Source organism: Buteo buteo, chromosome 16 (assembly GCF_964188355.1).
Source record: "Buteo buteo chromosome 16, bButBut1.hap1.1, whole genome shotgun sequence".
Taxonomy (NCBI): domain Eukaryota; kingdom Metazoa; phylum Chordata; class Aves; order Accipitriformes; family Accipitridae; genus Buteo; species Buteo buteo.
The window spans coordinates 25596908-25623231 of NC_134186.1; the positions used below are offsets into that span (position 1 = coordinate 25596908).

General features: G+C 36.2%; 1 protein-coding gene across 5 annotated transcripts in view; it reads right to left on the minus strand.

Moving 5' to 3' along the window:
* GAS2 (growth arrest specific 2) overlaps window positions 1-26324 on the minus strand; it is a 167558-nt gene that overhangs the window by 93657 nt on the left and 47577 nt on the right. For all 5 annotated transcript variants that reach the window (XM_075047114.1, XM_075047110.1, XM_075047113.1 and 2 more), the window contains exons 5-7: window positions 24909-24972; window positions 20084-20228; window positions 16621-16728 (exon numbers count right to left, since the gene is read on the minus strand). In XM_075047114.1, the coding sequence (XP_074903215.1) occupies window positions 16621-16728; window positions 20084-20228; window positions 24909-24972 (317 nt within the window). The remainder of the gene's footprint in view (window positions 1-16620; window positions 16729-20083; window positions 20229-24908; window positions 24973-26324) is intronic.

Sequence of the window (26324 nt, forward strand, 5' to 3'; positions counted from 1 at the left end):
AATTTGGGCGATAAAAGAGAAAATACTGATGTTTTTGTTCTCCTCAGCCCTACTTTGACAGCACATCTGATACTAACTTTGTGCCTAATCCTCACTTTTCCATGGGACAGATCCAGGAAAAATCATGGTAATACTATCACTTTTGTTCTGCAGAATTCAAAGTTTATCTTTGGAATGCGTTCCAGGACAGTTTACTATACTGCACTTTCATGACACTCGTGAGTGGCTGACCAGGTGCCAAGCCCTGAAATGCATTTAAGTGCTGTGAGTGCTACCAAAAAAAGCCACTTCCTTGGTGTGGAAGTTAAGATAAAGAACCGATGGGGTCAAGGGGAGAAGAAATCAGCCTTAAACAGCACACAGATTTTTCATGTGGTGCTCTTTTTCTTTGGGATATTTAATAATTTTAAGACTCTGATAACTCTCTCGACACAGGAATGAAATATTTAAAGTTAGTATTAGTAATTTAGGTTAGTTTTGATAGCTGCCAGCTGTAACCTGACAGCACTTAGATTCAGTCACATGGAAATCCCCTGTTGTATATATTCTAGTATGTTGGATCTCTTTGCACTCATCAGTTTTATATCTTTCCGCAAATACCAGAAGAAAGATCTTTTTAGGTTCTGGCAAAGATCTTGGAATGGGAAAATGTGCTAGTTGCCAAAAAGGCGCTGATTACTGTAACAGAGTAGCCTGGAGTTTCTATCCTTTCCTTTTTAATATGTAAACTTGTTTCTGATTTAGAACCGACTCTTCTGGCAAAGGTGTTTTCCTCAGTGCTAGTTTGTGTACAGCTAGACTGTATGTGACTGGTGTCTTAGAGTACACGAATCAGTTTTCTCTTACTCAGAAGCACAAATAAATTTCATACCATTTAGTCCTGCATCGTAGGAGATAGAGCGGGTACACACGATAGGGAAATAAACAGTACTTTTATTGCATGTATGCTTTTTAACCTTGATTTCAATAGCAGGAACTATGGAAAAATTTAAAAAAAAAAAAAAAAAGTCTTTCTAACAAAAGGAAGAACTACTTTTACACAAACCCAGTATGCAAGGATACTTGTATACTTCAATACTTCATCCTTAGATTTCACTTCCTTCAGAGAAGTGCTTTTTGCTTACTGTCAGCATAACAGATTTTCCTTTGATAATGCTCCAATAGAGAATTTAATGAATGTTTACAAGATGACCTTGCACAATGATGACATTTGTTTGTATGACTGGGGGCGGGGAGTTTTGGGGTGGGGTTTGGGGTTTGGGTTCTTTTTCTTTTTTTCTGTTAAGGTGATCAGGTGATGCTCCAGTAAAGCCTGAAAAAGCTATGGAAACATTCTTGGCTGAAACGCCTTCTCAAATACTCTCTCTCATTCATTGCTGCTACATCTGAACTGTGGGGTAGAAAGCACTTCTATGTTCCACGTCTGTATGGTGTGCCCTGGCCACAGCTTAATCCATGAGAAAGCAAGACTTTTTTTTCTAACCTTCTCTCTACTCTTACTTTCAGGTTTCCATAGAAGAGAAGCCACAACAGCTCTAGCTGCATAATCAATCTGGACATTCAAGAAACCCCGTGTGTCCGAAATTACAACTACTTCATAATCTAAACATAGTCAGAGCTGACTAGAAGGAACTACTGTTGCAGTTCCTAAAAATCTTAGTTGAATCTACAGGCCTGTTAAATTCCTAAAGCCTTATTATGATTCCTTAGTCCTTCAATAGTGAATAAATTATTAGGAAAAAATATATATAATCTAAGCATGAAGCGTGAAAATTCTTGACTTCTTGAAATCACATATTGAAATTCTACAAATGTAACATATTAAACTGCAAAAGTGAATGAGTGCATCCTTTCAAATGATGCTAAAGGCCAAAGTCTTCATGCACAGAGTCCTGCAAAGAAATCCATTGCAACTGCATGACAAGTTAGATACAGTTATTAAGCCATATCTGCTTGAAAGCAGATCCTGATGGCATGTATCTTATGCAAACAGCCAGGTCTTACTTTAAGGGTACTGTTTGAGAAATCAGTTTCCCAACTGGCACTGGGGAGATTAATTTCTACTGAATCCTTGTGCGCTGATCTTTGTCTTCACAGCGTCTCTCACCATATGCTGTTTTAATTGATTCTTTTCACTATAGTGTATATGTTCTGCCAAACAGTTTGACCAGATTAGAAAGTAGCACATAGACATAAAAATTTCCAACCCAGGGCCAAAATACAGAAGATTTAATCAACATTCCCTTCTTACATTTACAATATTTTAAGGGCACAGTGCCCCCTTTTAATTCACCCTGGGTGTCTAACAAACACCCAGATCATATATATCCCAAAATGGCAAGAAAAGCAGATTGTTTGTCACTGTCCTTGAATATTGTAAAATATTTTAAAAGGCATACTGAAGTGAAGGAGAGAAAAAAAAAAAAAATTGAAAAATGCAATTTCACAGATTGCTCTTTAAGGTGGGGATTTGGCAGGGTCAGATGAAACCAAGAGGAAGGGACTACACTCAGGTCAGTCAGTGCTTTGGGTGACCAGCTTACGTGTAGAAGTAGAAGGTCAGCTAGCCTGAACTTGCTTGAAGCCATAAGCATTTTGTGGAGCAGTTAGGGCAGTAAGCGTGCCTTTAGGATCGGTCAAGAGCTATTTCTCGGAAGGAAAATATCTAAGCTTGGGAGATTGGGGAATAACTAAAAATCAGTGGTAAACATTGGAGAAAGAGTGCTGAAATTCAAGCACCAAGGCAGGAGGGTATTTCTAGATTTGAACTGATTTATCCTCTCATCCTGTATCTTACAAGGTTCACAACTGGCCCTACCAGACTTTGCTACCACCAAAATACAGCACAGAATGGAAGCACAGAATGGAAACACAGAACCACCCAGCTGACACAGGAATTATACCCGGGAGCACGTAGAAGTGTGCACATGGTGAGCGAAGCTGCAGTCTGACATGCAATTCCAGAGCAGTGTCTGCCTTATGCTTTGATCTGAACTGCAGTCACTGTTCAGCAAATCAAGTTATCAGCTAGATACTACTGCTCTTTGATGTATTTTAAGCCGACACCATATAAATTTTAGTCAGAGGACTACGGTTTCACTGATAAAAGTGCGGCATGTGTGTGTTTGTACACACCGATGTGTAGGTGGGTACGCACATACACCCTCACATAAAATACGCAAAGTACGCTGCGGCCAGGTAACATGGTGTATAAGGCAGACGAGAGCTCCTAAATGCAAACATATGTATTTAGGTGGTAGGTCAACTGGTTCATAAAATACTTTCATAAAAATTTTTTCCACTTCTGTATTATGACTAAGGCCAAAGAATCGTATGGTGTTGTCTTGGTTCTGGCTAGAATAAAGTTAATTTTCTTCCTAGTAGCTGGTATCGTGCTGTTTTGGATTTACAGTTGTAAAACAAAGCTTCTTTACACTGCAGAATCTACTAAGCTAGTTTTAGCCTTCATTCTAAAAAGACTTTGCTTTTAAAACAGTTTTTGTTATTATGCTAATCTTGAAAGTGGAAACTAATCGTTAGGATAAGACTGTTAGTTTTAACTTCTTTCCTGGTCATGGATAACCTCAAGCAGTAGCTCTAGGCAGAAACAAAGCTACAGAGAGCTTCCCCTTAGACTACCACTGCTAATGCCAAGCACCAGTTCTGAGAAATGCTTAACATATTATCTTCTGCTCAAAACATCTCCTAAGCAGGTATTATGAATTTTTAACAGCTAAGAAACATGAATGAATTCCTCCTGTGTAAAAATGTGACAGTGTAAAAATGTAGTGATTTCTATTTTCACATCAACATCATCTTTCATCATCAGTATAGTCTTATTTTTGTATTGGACTCTACTTCAGTATTAGCAAAATGGGGATATTATGTAATAATTCCTGAAGTATTAAATGTCAATACATTAATATTCACTAGAATCTGCAAAAAATTACTTGATGGCTCTAAGCCAAATACAGCCAGACTCTTGGCTTCACTGAAGAGCTCACTGACCAACCTTTTATACAGAAATAGATACATTGCCAGACCTGGATCAAACACTTGATCTCCACATTTCCTACAGCAAAGATTTCATACCACAGACACCGTATTACACAGTATAAAGCTTTGAGCTTGAAGGCATCTCATCTGGCTTAACCCTCAGGCCAGCTTTTTGGACAAAATTGAAAGCACAGTAGAGAAAAGACAGAGGAGTTAAAAAAGCAGTATCACAAGCCTACTCAGTATGTTAAGGACATTTTGCAATGCTTTTCACTAGCTGAAAGAAGGGGTCTGGATGCTTAGCACTTTTAACAAAAGGTCTTTCCCCTACATACTCAGGTACTCCTAACCCACTAGCAGCTTACTTATCCTTACTAGCTTTTTTTGTACTGAAGGGATTTGCTGAAGTACTGAGAACCAACTTAATTCCATGGAGAGAATTTTTTTTTTTTTGCACTGCTTGCAAGGGTATCAGGGCTAGGTCAAGACAAGGTTATAATATCTCATTTAAAAAAAAAAATCCAAAACAAACAAACAATCCCCTCACACACATTTTGCTATTACTTTTCCTTAGTTGGAAAATGTGTTCTAAAATTAGGGCAGTAAGACAGTAACCCTAAGCAAATTAGCTGCATTATTCCTTAATCTGTAAGATAATGAAACACAATTATCAATACATGCAGACCAGGCTTTCATTGATTCCTTCAAAATCAGGGCTTATGCTCAAGAGTTGTCTTATGTAGGACTTTACTTAGCATTTCTTGCAAACGCTATATTTAATTTAAACACCCCCCACCCCCCCTACCAAAGCAGACTAAAGAGAAGGAGGGAGACTTGAGAACAATGTACACTTTCAGCATGTAAGTGCCATGATATCATTCTTTGGCTTGCTAATATATATACTTTGAGAGACTGGAGGAGGGAAGGAAACAGAAACAGGGTTCTTTGTACCATTATGAAATGCCAAATGACTCCTTCTCCCTCTTGTCCCTCAGTAAATCACAGAGAAGTAGTTAAGTAACATGAACCAAGAAATTAGCACAAACAGCATAGTCATTTCAGAAAACCTGGTTTAACTAAAACGCCAGCCTGTCATTTTACCTGATTTATGTGACTCTGGTTAGAAGGTTTTACATAGATTCTCAATGCCACTGTGGTTCTACACCTTAGACGCAACGGAATATTGATATTTAAAATGCATACTTTTTGCCAGGAAGGTTTCTTAGGCCAGCCAGGATTCTCCTTATGTTCTTTGTAACAGATGCCTATGTTTCACATGTATACAGAAAGAAATCATAATAGCAACTATGCCTTGACATCAGGCGGTATAGAGGGGTGTGGGTTTGGTTTTTATAGCTCAAGCTGTAAACTGGCTTGGAGTTTACTTTTAGACATTAATTTTACTTCCCACTCGCAGATCCCATTGGCTTTCACTACATTTTTTGTGCGTTTGAACAAGGAACAGCCTGGAAATATATTTGATGGAAGACAGAAAAATGGACACCATTCTAATCATGCCAAAAGCAAGAAACTGACCTTATTTACAAGCAGAAATTACAACCTGTTGGCATTTAACAGACTGGTGTACCAGCCAGGAACACAGGCAGCCCAAAGTCAACGTGTTACACTTTTTAATTTTTGCTATGCTTTCCCATGTACAGCAAAATTAGATTAGGCAATTAAAGATGGTCTTACCAATGTTTGGTTAGAAAATCCACTGACATAATAGGAGTTTTGCAACAAGTTTAGTGAATATCTGTTTGGGTTTCCATGTTGAAAATTTTTCCCAGGACAGAAAAAGAACTATGTTAAAAAGCTAAACAAAACCATTTGAAAATTTGATACTAACAAAAAGGGAAAATGGGAGTTGCTTTTGTTCACTTTAAGTTTACATTTGCCTAACTAAAACATTCCCGTTGTATACGACCTTCCCTACTTCTTTGATAAATCCCAGCCAGCTAGCAGAGTATCAGACCAGGAATACTGATAATCCTGATGGATTTATGCTGGATTTTACTTTCTTCCCCATGTAAGAATCTTTTGTAGACTCACTTTTTCCATGCTTTCGATACTGAATTTTACTGATCTATGCTGAAGTTGTAAAACTTGTAAATGTGTTATTCCTTTCTTCTAATTTCAGTTTAACTGCCTGCTGGTCCTTACATCATAACACTGTGGGATCTCAGCAACATCCATCTTAATGTGTTGGAAAGCGCTTACTAACCTAGAATGACAAGGAAACAGCAATAAAAGTAATTGTGAAAGACTTTGTTGTGGACTCTGGCCAGCTTATTCTCCACCTTATTTTTGAGTATCCAGGGAACCAAGTGATTCCTTTCAGTTGTATGTGCAACCTTACAAAGGGTCAGCTTCATCCAAGCACTACTCTTCATGACTGTTTCACTAAGATACTCCTTCCTGGGATTTAAAACAAGGTTTAAATACATGGAGAATGGGACCCAAACCAAAGCCAGGAAACAGAATATGAAAACATCAGTAGTTTTGGAAGACTGTCTAAAAAGAGTAATACAGTTAGAAGCATTATGAATCAGGTCCTCAGCAAGTCAGTCAGGTTCCACAGAAATACTGGCTTCTTTTGTTTGGTGTTTAAAAAAAGAAAAAAAAAAATCTTGTCCAATACAGTGAAGACAGATGAAGAAATGAAACAATACAGATCATTGTCCTGATGATCAGATAATAAAAAGAAGTGGCGGCAAGATAAACTTAGGAAATTTTTGCCTGGGAAACTTTTTAGGTTAGAAATTTTAAAATCCTATCACATAGTTAAAAGAATTCAGTTTACTTTGCAAAACAATATTCAAATATTATGATCAACCAGTGTTTGAAACTAGAGTGAGCTATATTAGTTTAACTGGTTGGCTAACAGGCAAACTAATGGCAAAATGTTGCTCAGGTCCAATACCAAAAGAGAAACCTGAGCTGTAAGAAGAATAACTACTACAACTTAAACTTTTTTGAATCTGTTCCGTTGAAGGAAACAAGGAGAGATTTTGGAACCTGAAGCAATACCGTATACCGTATCAGTTAAGTTGAGCTCAAATGTCTTCCACAGAAAGCAATGTGTTAGAGCAAAATGGTATCAAAGTGTTAAAAATATCTGTATCGGTTTTAAAAAAAAAATAAATAAATTCTAACAGACACTCTCATTTTGTGACTTAGCTGGGTCATCTTTAAGTGATCTATTAATACGCTTCACGTAAAATAACACTAGTAGAAGGGGACTGGGAAGCTGTCGGTTGCTGTGCCGAAAGGCCCTGGCCACATCTCATGTTTTTGGGCCTCCCTGCCACACCAGAACCATTTGCAGCAAGCATGCTTATTTAAATACATCGTTGCTCTAATGGAAAGATTCCAAATTGTGTCTGGGATCAAGGCTGAAATTCAGATGTGTAGAGATCAAATATTATACCTTTGTCTCGTTCAAAGGAAAAAAGAAAACTCAAAAATTCAGGGAGAGGAAAGGGTTCAGATTGGGGGCTGCTGGGGCAGAACACAGATGAGGTAGAAACCAGTTCCTTTACATGAAGCACAGGTAGTCTAACAGGTGTAAAACTTTGAGACTAAGGCACAAACCCACTTCCTTTATAGTTTGAAATTCTTTGAGATTGTTAAATCTTCCTTCAAATGAGACAGAAATTTATTATGGCTATGCATTTGCCAAATAGTTATAAACACATCTCCTTATGAATAAACAATTATTCTTAAATAATGTTCATGTGAAGTTAAGACATACGTTTAAGATGATATGAGAAAAACCAGACTGTCGAAGGCTTTAGGCAGAGGAAGCAGCTCCTTTTCCCTATGCTATATTGTGATAGAGTTTGAAAGAAGTTCTTAATGCAAATTAAAAAATTACTTAATGTTATTTCAGCCTTGTTTACAAAAGCACTCACAACCGAATAACTAACAGCATATGGCATGTTTAGGGCAATGGTTCTGGGTCTCTCTTGACTTAAAAAGTGCAAATAGGACAGCATGTAGTTGGGTAGACAAAAGGCATATTTTTGACTGCAAAATCTTAAATGATTTAATCAGTTCTGGTTTCAGCATGTATTTATCTAAAGAGAGTGTTTATAACAACTAAAGCATTTTGGCATCTGTTGCCATGATTGAAATGCTAAATTAATGAAATAATACGATTTTAATGATCTGGTAATGGCGGGGGGGGGTGGGGGTGGGGTTTGGTTTTGGGTTGTTTTTTAAACCTTAAGATAAATCCATTTCTGGCAAGTTGAAAACAAGGCATGATAGCACACCACAAAGCAATCTGAATCAACTGATGCTGATTTATGACTTGAGGAACAATCTGTATCTGGTCTTCAGTTTAATAATTGCTGGTTTTTTGGAAAATACCCTTCAGATAAATAGTTGAGTCTGGGATCTCCAGAGTTTACTCATCTTTGCCAAAGAAAATTTTCTGCTGTATTTATTACTTCCTTACAGCAACACATTCTTCTCATTTTGCTCTGAGTTTCAAAAATCAATGACAAAAAAAGAGCGGAAGAGACGCTCCTAAACTTCCATTAGAACACGCGTAATGTTATTTTAAAAGTTAGATCAGTTTTACACATATTAGGTCCCAATGAGATTTGCAAAACAAGCTGATGTTAAAAAAAAAAATAGTTTAAAGAAAGTTTTAGAAATTTGTGCATTCACCATTTCTAAAGTCAATGTATGCGGGAAAATTTGTTTTCATGTACAGCTACCTCTCAATGAAATAGTTCACTACTACAAGACAATCACAAGGAATCACTTCTGGACTGATGTAAAGAAAACAATGTTGTTTTCAGAAAAGGATAAATAATGGCATTGGGCACATATTTTAACAGAACATCATATCCAGATTTAACTCCAAATTCCATATTTGGAGAAGCTAGAAGTTTTACCCCTTGGCTTTTGTGGGCTACTAGTGACTTCAGTGTTTGTCCACCAACTTACATCTGTCTCTAATTTGGCATTTACTCTGTAGCTTTCATGTGATAATTAATAACTTTTCGCCAGGGCAAAAAAAGTGGTAATTATAGCCTTTTTAATGTTCCATTGCTAAAGGAGTAGGACTACGTAGAAAATAACTTCTGTGAAAACTCCTTATTTGATGCACAAAGCATATAAGTGGACTTGGACTCAAAAAATGCTACTTCTAATGCCTAGAAGAAATTAAACAAAACCACAGAAAATAAAGTCAGGCTCAAATGTTGACCTTGGTTGAGCATTTGCAATTTCTATTGTTGGAGGAGCCCTGGAAGCATAATTTTGGTCCCATGTCAACTGGAGTAGTCATTTGCTGCAACTGTTTCCATTTGTGACACACAAAGAGGTCACACGTTCAAGAAGCAGAGACAGTAACTGATACAGTCTAGTCTGGGGTCTGACAGTTACCCGTGGAGAACTAGTAAAACCTATATTTTAACCTGCTCATGTATTTTGATCATAAACTAAATTTTACATATGTTCAGCATAAACAACTTGAACAGGCAAGTTATCATTATATGAGAACAAAATATACAATCAAATTTGAGTGCACGTAACCTTAAAACCTCTTCCCTTCATTTTCTCTTACTGTAAGAAAGAACATCTGCCAACCAGTTTTTTGAATGATGAATTTAAATTAGCAAATGAAATTTAAAATATGAAGTAAAAATAATTATTAATACTGTGCAAAATTATTAACAGCAAATTACATCTCAAAGCAAGATTTTATTACATTGTAGCTACATAAAATCTAAAAATCTGCACTTAAAAGCATTGTTCAATATAGCCTAAAAGTCTTATGTCTATGCTATTGCATATATAAGATACATACACTGAATTTATCATGACTATTTCATAGTCTTTGCCTCCTAGACAGATTAATAAATCATTCAAGGACATAACTGTTATGGATAAATGTGTCACTGTTTTATCCATTCCCTACCATAAAAGTTTATTCTTGATAAATACTTTTCTGTTTTTTGAAAGAGAAATCAATTCCTATTGACTCACACAGATGCAGCTGAAGTTTTGTTTTGTTTTTTCTTTTAAAGTTGGAACATAACGTCTCAAGATAAAATCTTAAGAAATCAATGTAAAAAAAAAAGTTCCCCATAATTTAGAACAAAGACTATCTCAAATTGACAGTTTACTTTTTCAATTTTTAATCTAAAAGATAAGTAATATAAAATGCCATGTAGTTCTTTAAGGTGATTAACAATCCAGTTAATCAATATAATAGAAATAGAGAGGAATTGCTTTCTCCTCTCTACTTAAAGAACCCTGTCGGCATCAAACCTAGGCAAGATGAATGCAGCCCTCAGATTGTAAAATAAACAAGATTCATTTTTTAAGAGAACAAAACACAAAAATAAAAACTCAACTCCCCCCTGTCTTTTTAGGAAGAGTGGGCACCTCACAACTTCTGCTAGAAAAAAAGACATCCTAGTGGAACAGACTGGTTGATAAATTCATTGGTATGCAAATCATGAATTCTCTCATTAAAATACAATGTTCTGTATTTCAACATGATAAAGAGGATTTGGAAATAGAGCATTTACTACTTTTCTACTGGTCAGAATCAGAAGGCAGCACAGAGAACAAACTCCAGTAAACACATGGGATAAAAACCTGCTGCCTTTATTTATGGTAAAAAGTACTTTACATGCCTCTTGCATGTTGCCACAGAGGTGCGATGGAGCTTCAAAATAAAATACAGTAGATATAAACAGTTTTTACTGAACAACGGGAATGCATACAAAGTGTAACTGGATGCAACAGGAGGAAAAACCATTGCTTTCACGCTGATAAGAGAATGACAAAGAAAACACTTTTTAAAACATGCTTTAACTTTTTCCTGTTATTTCAGGAATGGAAAGGCCAAACCACATGGTATTAAATATTTAAAAAGCCCACATACCACTTCTGTTAAATCATGGCCAGTTCAGTTCTACGTAGAACCATCATTCCTGAGTCAAGATATAAAGGCCAGTTGGAAATTCCCATGTAAGCTATGAGTTCTTTAAGAACACTACCCTAAAGCTAAAGAATACTGCAACAGATATTCAATATTCTTCTATGCCTGAATCCTAAATGTTCAATGAGAATCTCCGATGAACAGTGCAGAAACTTTGGTTTACTGATGCCACCACATAAACCTCATTTATTGTCATTTCTCTAGAGGGTAGCATGAGTTGTGCTTACAGTGTAAAAGTATACTGTACACACATTATATCACAACAAAGAATCAGGTGGGTTTTTTTCTTTTTAATTAGCATTCTATACTAATTATTTAAAGCTACAGTGAAGAATATTAATTCCCCCCCATAAAATATTGCAGCATCATGCTGTAAAAGATAGATGTGCTTACCTTGACTGGGTTAAATATATGCACATTACTGTCATACAAGACATTTTCACCTCATCAAGGAAAAGGTTTAAATAAGAAAATGTAAAGCTCAGTGCCATCCTTCTTAAAGAGCAACACCACAAATAGCTGCATCTCCAGTTCTAATGCACCAAGGTTACTAGTTCCAAACTGCGAGCATCAACTGCTGTCTCATTGTTAATGTAAAATGTATTAATGTCTAGTAAGTGTTAAATGGATTCTTACAAAATGATTAATCTATTAAACAGAATCACAAAAAAAAAACCAAACCTGAACAAAAAGGAAATACTTTTCCCTTATAACATTTTCAATATAAACTTATGGGACCCAACCTGTGGTTCTCAACAATAAACTATAAAGGCTTTTTCAATTTGCAAATTCTTGTTTGTAGAGTAATGGTGCACTATCTGTGCTTTTAGATATGAAGATGCTGATCCAGTATCTTTCATATGAAAGGAGTGAGAGAAGCAGAAAAAAAAAAGGGGGGGGGGGGGATCAGGAGGGTACTTATATAATTTGGTCTATTTTTGTATTCTCAGCTTCCTAGGGGGAAAAAAAAAAGCCTGAAATAATGAGATTTATCTGGCTTTGTTACTCACCTTTATTTACCTTTAAAGTACTGAGAAATTTTTTCTATAATTAGTAACCACACAGCAAACACTGCTGATACTGGGGTGCGGGGTGATTTCACCCTGGCACGTTCCTGCCACAGAGGAAACTGTGGCTCCCAGGGAGGTCTCACTTTGCAGTCTTCAGCTCTTGCAGGCACTGGCTGCATTAAGAGCACACCAAGGCTTCCTAAACCTGAATCACATCGCTGAGGAAGTCGGCTGAATTTTTGGGTAGTGTTTTTAAAGATATTACATATATAGCTTCAGAATACCCTTCCCTGGCCTCCCGTTCTGAGCTACCTCCCAAGGGAGATTTCTCTTTCCACCGAACACAGGGAACCTAATATTGTTCTAACTTCACCTCTAGGAGCCTAAACTGTAAATACCTTGGCAGGAAATTACTGCAGGTGTATTAGTCATTTCAAGAACTAGAATGTGACACTTCTTGAAGATAGATGCATTACATCGTAGAAAAAAGCAAATATGATTTCCTAAAGATCTGCAAACATCCAAGTGGAGTTCTCCTTGTGCAATATTGCATAGAGGAAGATACTGGGAATTAAAGACGACACAATATTTAATCGTCCACAGAAGGAAGTCACTAAGGCAAACAGGTCTAAGCTAGTGAGAAAAACTGCTGAGCTATTGCGTAGCCTGTCGGTTCCGCTGAATCAGAATATTGCATCAGAGATACATTCTGTCAAAACATTTTCAACCAAGACTAACGAGAACGCTATTTGTGTGAAAGTGAAAAGGAGTAACTCCATCACTATTCCATTAAATTAGCAGCTAAGAATTTGACTTATACAGCTTTTTTGTAAAGAAGTTTACAATGAATCCTTTCAAAGCAATTTTGCTCACAATATGCATTCCAAGCTATCCCCAACACACACAAGTTCTAGACACTAAATTAACTTGAATGGCCACACAAAAGAAGCATGTCAAGGAAAAAAATATAGGAAATTAAATCAAGAGGGGAAAAAAAATAATAATTTCTAGTACTTTATGTGTTTGGCTAACCCTCAGTGAAAGTCTGTCAAGCATTTAACTAGAGATGTCAAGTCTTCACAGAACCAGGTAGTGGAACCATAGCTGCTCTTGTGTTCAGCACAAACACAGCATCACCAAGTACAAAGCAAACAGAGATGTCCACGTGCTTCTGGCTCCAGGAAGGCTGCTAGGCCTAAGTAAGAATGGCTCAAGGAAGAAAGGGGGAAAAAAAAAAAAAAAAAAAGAAGAAAAAAAGGGAGACGCGGGAGAGAAAGTGCAACTGTAAGAACAAACAAGCTGTAACTTACAATGGCGGAAGGCAGGGGTCTGCCTAACGTCACTCAACAGATTAATGGCAGAGTAAAGAAGAAAACAGATTTCAAGATAACTTGAAATAAGAATATTTGCCCCTGAAATTGTTATAAAAAATTACTTTTTTTTAAGGCCTGACTGTCATTTCTTACTATAAAAACCTCTATTAATCTAAATAACTCCTTTACTGCCTTCTGCAAGCAGCATGCACTTCAAGCTCTGTGACTCTTTTTTCCAAGTTATAAAACATGCATTTGTGCAAGGTAGGTTTTCATGACTTGTTATTCTTTATTTTTAAAAGTAGGCTGATTAATTCAGTTCTATTTTGAAAGATTAAGGCTTGTTCCCTAAAGCACTCATGACATAATGGTAGGATCTAAGAGTGAATAGGAAAATAATTGATTCTATATAGCACACTTATAGAGGTCCCACTAATTCTAAACCAATGTTTCAGTTTTAAATAAGCTAGTCACTTCATTTACTTCAAGTTATTAATATAATCCATTATTGTAAAACATGTCTTCATCATTTTTGTGTAAGTGGAATTTAGACTCTTTCATTCCTATATGGCAGGAAGGAAAAAGAAGCCATGAGCAGGTAAATTTTTATTGAAAATAAATTTTTAGCATCTAACCCACCACAGCATTATGGTAATCATGTTCAGTTTAGGCATTATGGAACTACTTCATGCATAAAGAACTACTTTTGTGACATGCATTTTTATCATCAGAATTATGCGTCTTAATGTTTTCGTGGATTTTCATTATTTCCATTGCTTTATGGATTTCCATGGTTTATTTTCATCCCAAATTTAAACATTTTTCCATATTAAAAAAAATAAAAATATCTTTATTCAAGTAATTTTAATGGGACCATAACCTTAAGAAGTTACTACGACACAAGAGAAATTTTGAAGGACTGCTCCTGCTGCATTTTGCCACATATTCCAAAGGGGTTTTTTTCCTTAAAATTATTTTAGATTGACACATGTAATTTTTTGTGTGATTTTTGCATGAATTCTATGTTCTGCCAGGTTTTTTTTTTTCTTTGCTGTTCTTTTTTCCACTTGTTTCATATCCAGATATAAATTAACAACAAGAGGGACTTGGACGCTATTTCTTCTTTTTTAAACAGAACTCGTAGAACCAGAATAAAACAAATTTGTTATGGATATAAATTATTAAATAATTTCTGGGGAAAAAAAAATTTAACCCTCAATTAATAGGTGTTAACTCCACTTTAAACTTAGCTCTTGCAATGTTTTATCACTTGGCATGCTTGCAGCATCACTGAAACTATATAGGTTTTAAGTCCTATATACGTTCCTAGAGAAAGCTAACAGAGACAGTAACAGCCAACTTAAAACAACGAAACTTTTGATCTTGACTGGAACACACTGGGTTATAAACAAATGGCATATATCTGGCTGTGTCATGCTGTGTAAAGAACGTAGGAGGAACTACCTCAGCAGCATCAAATAGGGTGCCAAATACCAACAAAATTCTAAGTCAGCTACACATCTCAAATGTGTTTTCTCACAAGTGTCCAAAGGATTCCAAAGGAAGGCTAATAAATCTACTTATGTACACACGAAGAATGTAGAACATAGAATGAAGAGTAAAAACTTACTGCGATCCAGTGAATGTTCCAAAATGAGGTTCAAACCAACCAAAACCGAAAGACAACTGACTTTTAAAGTCTAGGAATATGGACTTGCTCCCACTGAAGTTCATGGCAAGTTTCCATTGATACCAGTTTTGTAGGAATGATCTCTAATACTGCAGTTTAATGTCTAATCTATATTACTGTTATTTTTTGGCACAATTCAACTTGGAATGCGGTAGCGTGATATGAAAAGGGTGTTTTGTTTGCAAAGTTGGAATGAAATCTGACTTGGACTAGATTGCACAATAAAGAAGCCAGCAAAAGGGAATTTGACACTCACCATTCTGGCAGAAAACCTTAAGTTTCTCAAAACTAGAAGATTAAAAATACTTTGATATTGTTATTTGAAATTAAAATCAAAAGGAAGAAAACCTAAGTGTTAAACTCTGCCAGATTACTGGAATCTTTGGTTATTTATCATTACCTTCTTCAAAGCTGTTTGAAGCTAGTAACAAAACTAGTACCTAAAAATACTGCAGAATTAAAAAAAAAAAAAAGTCTCACTGGCTACAAAACAGAAAAAGCTATTAATCCTCAAACTATCTGTGACAAATCCTGTATTTCTTCTTCCTTCTGAACTATTACTGAGTTAATTGGGAGTTCTCAATCCCTATTCAGCACAGTACTTAAACATGTTCTCAACTTTATACACATGAGAAAACCTAAATCCTTATCTAAATTTGACTTCATTTTAAGTTAAGCATAAGTTTATGACAGAACAAGCACTCTGGTGTTTTGTTGAACTAGGAACTTGATTTCTACAGATGGGAAAAAGTCCCTCTGACTTCTTTTGCTCTCGCAAGTGCTAAATCCTCACTTCCATCGGGTCACTGTTGTGTGCCTTTAGCAAAATATGGCTAACAGTTATTTGACAGCAAGAGCTATCATTTTGTCAAGTCATTACTCAAGGATAATACATGTGGAGAGGAAAATGGAAAATGGAAAGAAGCATAGTGTGAATCAGATTCTTAACCTACTACTACAGAATAACACGATTAGTATATTTTCATTATTATTTCCATAAGCATATATAGAGAAGATTAAGAGGATCAAAATTAAGTTTGGATAGTATATTGGTGCTAAATTCAGCCAGATACTAATGCTAGCAAATATTTATATTAACAATTAACTTTGTGCTATGGGAGTTAATATACTACATACAAAGTCTGAAATAGAACACCGGGTTTGGAAATATCTGTTAATCAAATGAAGTACTATGTACATTAATGCTTTACTCACCCTACTTAAGCAATATGTCTTAGTCATGACTTGGCAATTCAACAACCATGAGGTCTTTCATCTGTTTCCTGACCCGTCAAATAGTATCAGTCAAAACAAAGTGGGAGAGAGGCTGCTTTAATGCAGTGGATGTTCTTTCAAACCAAACTGAGAGGAAGTCAGCGTCTCCATTTGTGAAGACTTAGTTACCATTGATCAAAGACAGAGAAAATTCAACGACCCAAATTTAGAAGGATCTACCACACACTAACAATTCCTTGGGTCAGTTAACCCACTGTAGTTTATTTATTCCCTGACAATGTCACAAAAAATGAGTCAGTGCTGGTTAATAAGAAAATATTTTCTCCTGTTAATCAGTGATATCACTTGCAAAGTGGAAGGTAGCAGATACTAACAATTCTCTACAAAATAAAAAAATGAAATCTTTACCCTAATAAAGAGGATCTTCTCTCCAACTCTGTACCTTCCTTGTGAAAGACGCTCAACACAGAACTTACTAGGGCATTTACAAGGAGGATCTTCAGAAATGTGTTTAACCTGAAAAACACGGAAGTTATTAATAGAAACTGTTTAAAATGGCATGTGTAACAAAACATTCAAGGCGACATTTGCCATAACACGATATCCCTAACCTAATCTTCATTGATGATATTTTCTTAGTTTTTCTTAATTTTCTTAATATTTCTGTAGTCCCAGACTATGGTGCTTCCAATATCAAGAACGATTTTACAGCTGTGATGAGGTAACAACAGAGACAAGTGTCACACAGTTCAGCATAAAATTTGCACTGTTTAACTGAAGTGAAACCGTTTGTTAATTTGAGTTCAGCATCAGACTTTGGTAGATGTGTTCTCAGTATTTTATGGTGAATCAGCGCAACTGTCAAAGTGCAAATATAACTGACGGGCAAAATGAAGATGTCATAACGATGTATTTTCCCTTCTAAACAAATATAATAAATACAGAAGCATCTTGCTTATCAATGAAAGGCCCTGCCCAATACCTTCACTTGACACTTTCAAATAGTGCACTAACATCTTAAAAAAAGTGTACAGAGAATACTGTGACATAATCACAAATCCATGCCAAGATGCTTCCCAGTATTGCTAACTACCCTTTGATGATCTCCAACCAAGGGCATTAGAGCAATCAACAGTAATTGAAAGTGGCCTCAAGAGTACTCTACTCTATCATTGCCAACAACAAGGGCTGAGAAAATACAGATGAAAACTACTTTCCTGCTTTTTATCAGCTGCATCAGCTTGACTTCAGCCTCTTGTGAAAACTTGGCCTTGCATGTGCTACCAAAGGCATTAATGCTTAGTAAAAGTATATTTTGTACTCTTCAGTGATCTGAAAGTAACAATGCCAAAAGAGCAAATCTGGTTGAGAAACTCTTATTTGACATTCAAATCACACTGCTGCATAGGAACAGCAATAACAAGTGCAGCATTTTCATACACTGCAGTTTTCTTGGATGAATGCTGACATAGTATGTCAGTGTCAAACAATACAAGATGCCAGCAGAACTTCCTAGAGGTTTTGTCCACTTCAAATAATATTCCAAAGACCTTTTCAAATACAGTTAGTAAACCAAGGCCTGTAAAAAAGGTCTGAGGTCTGGGAAAGGATATTTTTAGAATAGCTAACAAATTAAAGTCTTAAACTCTTTCAGAAAAAAAAAAAAAAAATCAGGGCAAAGCTATGGCACTTTCATAGGTGTTGTGGTTATCTTGAATAAATGAACAAGAAAGGCTTCTGAAGTACAACAAATGCTTTTCAGATCTGCATGTAGAATAAAGTTATGGTATGTTAAATAAACCAGAAGGAAATTAAAAGTTAATGAATTATTGTTTCTACATTAGAGTAGGGAGCAAAAATGCTTTTGAAAGTAGCCCTGTTGACCTATTTAAAGACTTTCCAATTATTCCTGAAATTGTTCAATGTTGTTACCTGAGTAACTTTATTACTTTGTGAAATATTTTTTTAATAACTATCCTTAGCTTAGCTTTTTTTTTTTTTTTTTTTTTTTAATCAGGGCATGATATCTTTGTGAAAAATTTCATTTTAAAATAACACTTGGCAGAGGAAATCTACATGTATTTTACACACACAAAGTGTTTCTCGGGTATCAGATGAGTTGTCCTCAGTTTGAACGTACAATCACTGTATTATTTTAAGATTAATTATTCCAGTGATTTTTATCAACGTGGGTGAGCATTAGCCTCCATTTCTGGATAGTCAGTGTACAATAGGAATAACTTATATGAAGTCAGTGATTGACAACTTAAATCCAAGTTCAGGTTGCTGAGGATGCAAAAAGTGCATTCCTGTATCTCTTGCAATGTGGTACCAAGACTGGAATTGTGCTTAGAGGACTATTTGGCAATGGCACTCTGCATGCTGCCCGATAATCAGTGATTTCTGACATAATATCCTGTGGCATTCATCACCTCTGGAGACACTCTTGAAATTCGAAGCTGACAATGGATAGCATGAACTATGCCTTAATAGCTGTGTCTACCGGGGTTCATCTAATCAAGCAAAAACCCAGAGTAGCCAGACCTAACGGGTTCAAGGTTGTTTTGAACTGTGTAAGCAAAATAGAGCCATCTTTGGCCTGCGGAGAATGAAAGCCAACAGATTTATACTGGTGCAAAGCAGAGGATAATGAGACCTTCACTGCTGATCCTGCTGTTGAGGCTTCCATTACCTTACTATCCCAAAGGACACAGAAGTATTATTGAGTGGAATTTGGAAATCAAATAAGGAAGCAGAGGGAAGAATTATATCCTATTTTATTTTGTGTCTGGACTATATGAGCACTGCTGCTATTTTATGGTGTGAGTGTCTGGGGCAGTGCGGGTCAGGAATCTAGCTGGATGAATTCCATTCTGTTTCTATCCCTACTGCTTTCTAAATTAAAGGAGGTGGTTGGAGACAACCTTCATACTCTCTGTTCTGTTCCTACAAGATATGCAGTCACCACCCTCCTTCTATACACAACTGTTTTTTTCTCAATTCTGTTGAAACTTAAGTGAGTGCTTTTGCAAAGTTAAGGAAGAAATACAAAATGTAAAAAATGTTAAATGTAATTATTTGCATCAAATAGTACAAAGAATTTCAATAAAATGAACGAATATTATATTCCATCTGCTCTTTGTAACAAAAAAGTGGCACATGGATTTTTCAAGAAGTGCTTTGTAACTCCCAGGTGGCACATCTACCTTGTAATACAGCAGTTACTATAGTAACTGCTTCTTTTTATAGAATATATTTGTACTTTTCAAGTTTAACCTCTTCATGGTCTCAGAATGTGTCCTCTTAATCTGATTCCAGCTGTTTCAAATGAACCCCTCTGGGGTTTGCAACAGAGAAACAAACACTACAGTATAGTGCAAAGAGTTTAATGAAATTCAAAGAAAGATACTTTCTTTCTAACAATGAGGAAAAAAATGCTTTTTTTTTTTTTTTTTACCACGTGAGAAACATGCAGAACAGCAGCATAAAAATTAGGCCAAGATAACTTAGAAGCATTCATTAACATTCTGTACAAGTCATTATGGGCCAAATCTCCTAGTACTGACTCAGTCCCTTCTCAGACAAAACACCAAGTGGGAGTTGATGAATAAGAAGTGAACAGAAAAAGAAAACGGAGTAATAAGAAGGGAACTTGGCCCTAAGCACAAAGCAAGACTAAACTGCAGATCTCCTACACAGTGTGACATTTTTTCCGAACTTCAGGCATAAATAACTGTGGTCAAAAATAAACCAACTCTATCAGTCTGCTAATCTTTAAAATACAGCGAGATGTTAAACTCGGGCTTCTGTGTGCTTTGCAAGTGCATACCAGAATGGGTCAGATAGGAAGAAGCTTCCTCCCACAACTTACAGCATCATCCAACAGTTTCCCTGTGCTCTTTTTCCCAGGAGACTTTGTTGGTGACGGTGAAGGAGATGGAAGCGGGGCTGAAAGTGTTTCCTCTTGTTCAATCTCTTTTTCCAACTTTATTAATCCAGGAGGCTCCACCCCAAACCTTTTGGAAACATGCAAACAAGTTACTAGTCCTTATAAAGCATTACATATGTTAAAACAAAGCGGTGGAAAGAATTCATACTTTCTGTATTGCACTATTGTGCAATAATAGAATGCTACATACATTAGCAAACATGTATAAAATATATCATTTATGCCATCATTCCAAATTAATACAAAAATTTAGTTTAGATGTAATGTCTCAGTTGATCAAATTTACAGGAAATACAGGTTTTTTTCAACTTCTCTGTCTGATAACATATGTTGGTGAATGACTAACTTATGAACAACACTAGGCCTCAAAAAATGCTGTACCATGTAAGACAGATTCAAGCTCAGTTCATTCGCCTTTTTTTTTTCTCCTCTTTTTTTCACCACACAACAGCCTTTCAAATTACAGGACAACTTATATTTTGTGTTGGTATTTTTCAAAGAAATCCAGATGAAAAGGGATTAAAGGTTATCCTGGTCTCAACTATTGCACTGAATTTACAGATAAACAAATTGAGACATGGCCAATATTTTTCAGAAGTGGCTAAAGCTTTTTCTAACTGATTTTTGACAGCAGATCTTCTGTTTACAGTGGCAAAACACTTGTAGCTCCAACTAAAACAAAATACATGCAACTTTGGCATGCAGCATCTCAAACACAGCACTTGGAGCGCAAGGCTCTTTAAAACAATGCCTGCTTTTGAAAGCTTTATGGCAAGTGATTAAGTCAGTATCTCACAGCAAGCAGCAGAGCTTGGACAGATGTCAGAAGTCGAAAAGCCCATCCCATTTTCCTAATCACCAATAATCCCCCTCTGTTTTTTTTTCTTTGCCAACACTGAACAAAACCCAGAAAAATAGAAAGATTTCCTTTTTCAGAGAAGGACTTCAGCTTGGAAAAGTTATCATGCCAGGTAGGCTTCTCATAGTAAACTACTTGCATAAATGAAAACATATTTTCTTCTGTAGTAGAAAAGTCCATAGCCCAAACGCAGAACTATGCTGACTTACCTAGGTAAAGATCTGGACGCTAAAATATTGAGCAGTAACAAATATATTATGAAAATCTAAGCTAAATACCGTAACAACGTTAGAAGTGCACAGAGAAAGGGCATAAGCGCATATACAATCTTTTGTGGGTTTCTGATAACTTTTGTCACACTGCTGCCTAGTAAATTAACATGAAGAAAACAAAGAACCAAATCTGTGCTTGTATTGGCTTTTAACTGGTGCAGTCTGCCTAATGAAAAGTCAGCCAACATTGAAGCAAGCACTTATATACAATCCATTTACTTCCTGTCTGTCTGCAGATGCCGACAGGCTGTAAATCATTAAATTCCCACTGGGCTCTAAGCCTACACCTGCATGCAGCCTTACTCATCAAATAAAACTCTTCCACTCTAAGCAATGCTGCTTCTTGGCTTCTACCACTTTTCATAATCTCCAATTTTTGTCATTGTGACAGATTTTTAAAGTTCCCTGTACTTCCAGTATTCTGAATTCCTCCGGTGATGAGTTGAAAAATAAAACCAATGAACAAACAAACATACACTCATATTTTTTCCACATATTGTATCAACCTGAAGCAAAGTTGCTGGAAAGCTGAAATGGTAAAACCCACATCTTTTCTGGGAGGGGTAGAGGTACAAATTCTCTTCTGGAAGGTATGCTGAGAATTTCCTTTTCTGCTCTTTTCTAGCCTTCCTTCTCGTAACTACAAACGAAGCAGCATTGGACTTTAACATGATCTCCAATAGACTTCTTCGACCACTTCCCATTTTTACCAAGGAAAAGTTGAATACAATAGCAGAAAGATCTCGAAATTGCTCAACAGTAATTTCCAAAGACCTCTGGGTTTTGTTTAACCCCCCCAGAGTTTAACAGTTACCCAAGAACTTCATTCTTTCTAGAGAAAAGATAATTTAGCTGTTTCCATTGTATAATCTCTCACTTTAAAATACTTGGGGAGAATGTTAGACCTGTGCAACCCACTGCAATAGCCCTGTGTATTGTCAATGCTCAGTTTCATCCTGTAGGACACTTCCCTCTCATAAACGTTCTCACTCGACCAACAGGATATCTGCCGGTGCACACAATGGCCCATTTTAGCTATTGAAATTTCACAGATTACCTCAGAATTTTGTTTTCATAAACAACTGAAATCCAGGTTAGTTTATCAGGCAATCCTACTTTTATTAGTACCTGGGCTTTGAACTGCCAGTCTTTGAGCCAAGTGGTCACACCAGTTTTCCACTCACTGTGTAGTCCATCCATTCAGTCCATCTCTCTAATTTGGCTAAAAGGACACTATGAAAGAATATGCTAAACGCATTGCTAAAGCATAGGTAAATTATAATCTATCTCCCCTCATCCAGAGAGTATCAGCTGAATGGGTTCAAGTTTAGCTGAACAGAGCTCAGTTCTATCTCCTCCTCAAACAATCCCCATTGCTGCTCACTTGTGTCTCAACCCCAAGCCTATTTTCATTAAGAAGGCAGGCCTAGGTTGATTTATAGGAGTTATAGACCCTAAGACTAACAGTAATCTAGCTGGGCAAAGTGTGCTAAGAGCTGGCTCGTCGTGATGAATAAGCTACTTTGAACACATCTTTGTCCTTCTAAAACAGAAAAGGAAGAAAAAAGAAGTTATTCAGTGTCTCTTACTCTTTTCATTCTTTTAAAAACATAATCGGGCAACTTTTCAAAGATCTCTGCAGTTCCTGTTCTGGAAAGCAGACCCCTAAGATTGTCAACAGACCCAGTTTGCTTTACAAAGCAAGTGTTCATCCGTCTTCCCTCTTATATAAAGCAGCGCAACAACAATGTCAGTTCAATATGCTCTTTCCTATGCTTTATGGAGGCAACTATCTATTCTCCTTTTTCCATATAGCTCTATTTTACCACAGCTCAGGCAAAAGTGGGATCACTTATTTGCTTTTCAATTATATTAAACAGATGTTCCCCTTCAACAGTTTTTGTGCACCTTGGAAACTTACAAGGTTATAAATGGGGTTTGGTTTGTTTTCAAAGAGATATTAGAGCAGGAACAAGTAGACAGACATATGTTACTTGACCCCTAAGCTATAAACAAAAATAAAATACAGTAACATAAATATAATATAGAAAATACATTCATGATATATGGTAATATACATGTAATATAAATAAATTAAAAGTATTTTAAAGGCAAAGGGATAGATATGCATAATAAATGAAAACTTCATTCATTTATTGGTTCAGTATTTGTTTTCGTGCCTGGAACAGAGAACATCTGACACATGGAAGCTTAGGACAAAAGACAAACATGAAGGATAAGATTCTATCTTAATGCCCTTGTAGATTTGTTGAGAAATCAAATCTTGTTGCAAAATGAGATTAATCTAACTCAAACAACTTTAGCAGAATCCAACGCTGCCTAACCACTGACCTGCATTCTCCAAGGAAGCCGGATACTATCAAGTAATCGACCTGAGGCAGACATTTCTGACAGCTATGCCCTGGGTATTGGGTCTTTGGCTGCTAGAAGGTCTGTCTCCAAGCTGGGGTTCTTAAAACCACAGTTTGTTTGCTCAGGTAAATTAAGACTCCTGAAAATCAATTTCATTGAGCACCTACAGATCAGAATACTTTCTTATTCATGGAAAGTTAAATTAATTTTTTTTTTTTTACCATGTTGGACTGAATCCAAGTTTTACAGGTAAGAAAATTTCTGCAAACTGGAAATAAACTCTTTTTCTGGCCAACACTATTCCTATGCAAGATTCCACTGACAGCGAGGGCTTTTCTGAAACTTGACCAAGAGACAAATTTCTAGTTAAGCACCTTCCCAAGTGAGTTGCATTCACAAAATAGGAATACCTATAATGCAATTATAACATGAAAATACTAGTTCTTAAGCTATGAATAAACAGGGGTCTCCTTTGCATTGACTGTAACCACAAGGAAGTCTTCTGAAATTAATGAAACTATCTGAATAGCAAGGCACTCCAATTTGATACATATGGATGAATGCGACTGCAATTTACATGCAAGACTGGGATGCAGCACTGCTGTTCACACATTTGTAGCAAATCTTATGTGCTATGCTGGTTAAATCTGCATCTGCAAAAAGGGAAAAATCACATTCTAATTACTGTCATTTTGATTGTCTAGTAAAAGTCACTGTTGTCTTGACATCAAAGATAATGCTACAATGAATTGAAGGTCCAGCCTGGCTAGAATCATCTGAGAGAGACAGAACACAGACTGTTAACTCAATTCTCGTATTGCTTCTGTTGGTGAAAGTCAGAGCTAAGTTTATTTAAATAAATAGGAGTCAGTGTTGCTCAGATCAGATTTAGGTCCTGTGAAGATCAATTTATTATCAGTAAAGTTAATGAAATCTCAGTTGTTTATAGAGAGATCTGACTGTTAAAAACAGCTCAAAGCTTTAGAAAAAAATTCTCAACTCTTTCCCCTCCTAATGCGAGGATAGCCAACAAATACCTTCATTGAGGTGATGGTACAGAGATTTCATTGTATTTGTTAACAACTGCCCACAAGATATTCTTGAGTGACATCAAGACAAGCATTCTCCTTGAACCTAATGAGCATAAAAGTTCGCTTGAGATGTGCTGATTCAGCCAGTCTCTCAATAGCCAGTGCTGTCAAGAATGTAAATATTTCTTCATTCTTTAAATATTTTCACCTACCTTGCTGCAATCCTTCCAAGTTCCAGCAAACAAAGGCACACTTCTCTTGGCTGCTTGTGGAGAACTGGAAAAGCAAAATGAAGATGGAAAACATTTATAAATAAAAGCTATTTTAAAGATCTTAGTGATGAACGGAACCTAATCATCAACATCTGTAACTCTTGACTCAGATAAAACTTGGTTTTCTTTGGCTTGCAGTGGAGTTTTACTGGAATAAAAGGATGGGACTGAGGAGTGGTTCTTGAAGTGCAGACGATTTAGCAAGTTTCCATTTAGTTATCCTTTAGTTCCTTTGAAAATACCATTCTAAATCTAAATCACTGAGTAATTATTTGGGCCATTTGATAACCTGCAAGCAGTTCATGACTACATAAAAATAATCAAGAGCTCTGGCAGAACACTAAAATTAGTAGAATGTCAAAAATAACAACATTAAAGTGATACTTTTCTTTCTACAAACTAAGAGAATTCCTATCCTTTAGATCATTATTTTTCTTAGCCTATTTAAATCTCCCAAATAACAAAATTGCATTAGCAAATATATGTCTCATTAGAAATTTGGTCCTGAATTTGTTATACATATAGTCTTAAAGCAAATATGAAACTAGAATACTTTATGAATTCAGCTCATCATCGGAAAAAAAAAACCCCAACAACCAAAAACGTTTTCTTCTGTATATATACACACATACATGCAAGTTTTCACGCCTGGAGTTCACATAAGACCTGTAGTTTTTAACCTTCAGAAGCAGCTGTAACACAGCATGAACTTGTCATTAAAAAATACCACCATAATCCAAGACAATTCTTCTCCCCCCCCCCCCCCCCCAATTCAAATAGGTAATGTTCTGTAGAGAAGTCCAGCAAAATACATAAGCAAAATCCAAAAACAATAAATGAGGAAAGGCCTCATATGGCTGTTTGCATAATCAACTCCCTTTAAGTCCAAAGCAAAGAAAGGGAAAAAAGCAGAAAAAAGCAAAAAGGAATTATGAGTACGTCGTCATCTTCTCTCCAGAAATACCTATTGCAGTAAAAGCCTCATGTTGTGGATAGAATTCAGGTTTTAGAAATTTCCACAATAATCGAAAGATCTGTACCTTATTCGTCAGATTGAATTGACACACACACAAAAAAAATTGTGTGAATATTTGTATAAATCAGAAGGAAAGAAACAGCAACAAAATTGATGTGTTTTTAGTGAGTTAGGGTCAAAACATCTGCTGTATAAACATTTTGGTTATCTAAAGACTCACCTAACTCAAATGCATGAAGAAAAAAATACCATACCTGAAAAAGATATTTCAATGTCTAGTTAAAGCTCTGAAAGTCATTACTTTGTCCTATACTGTATGTATGAGACCCAGAATGGGAATCCACAGACTTAAACATCTCTAAATAACTAATGCCCTGGGG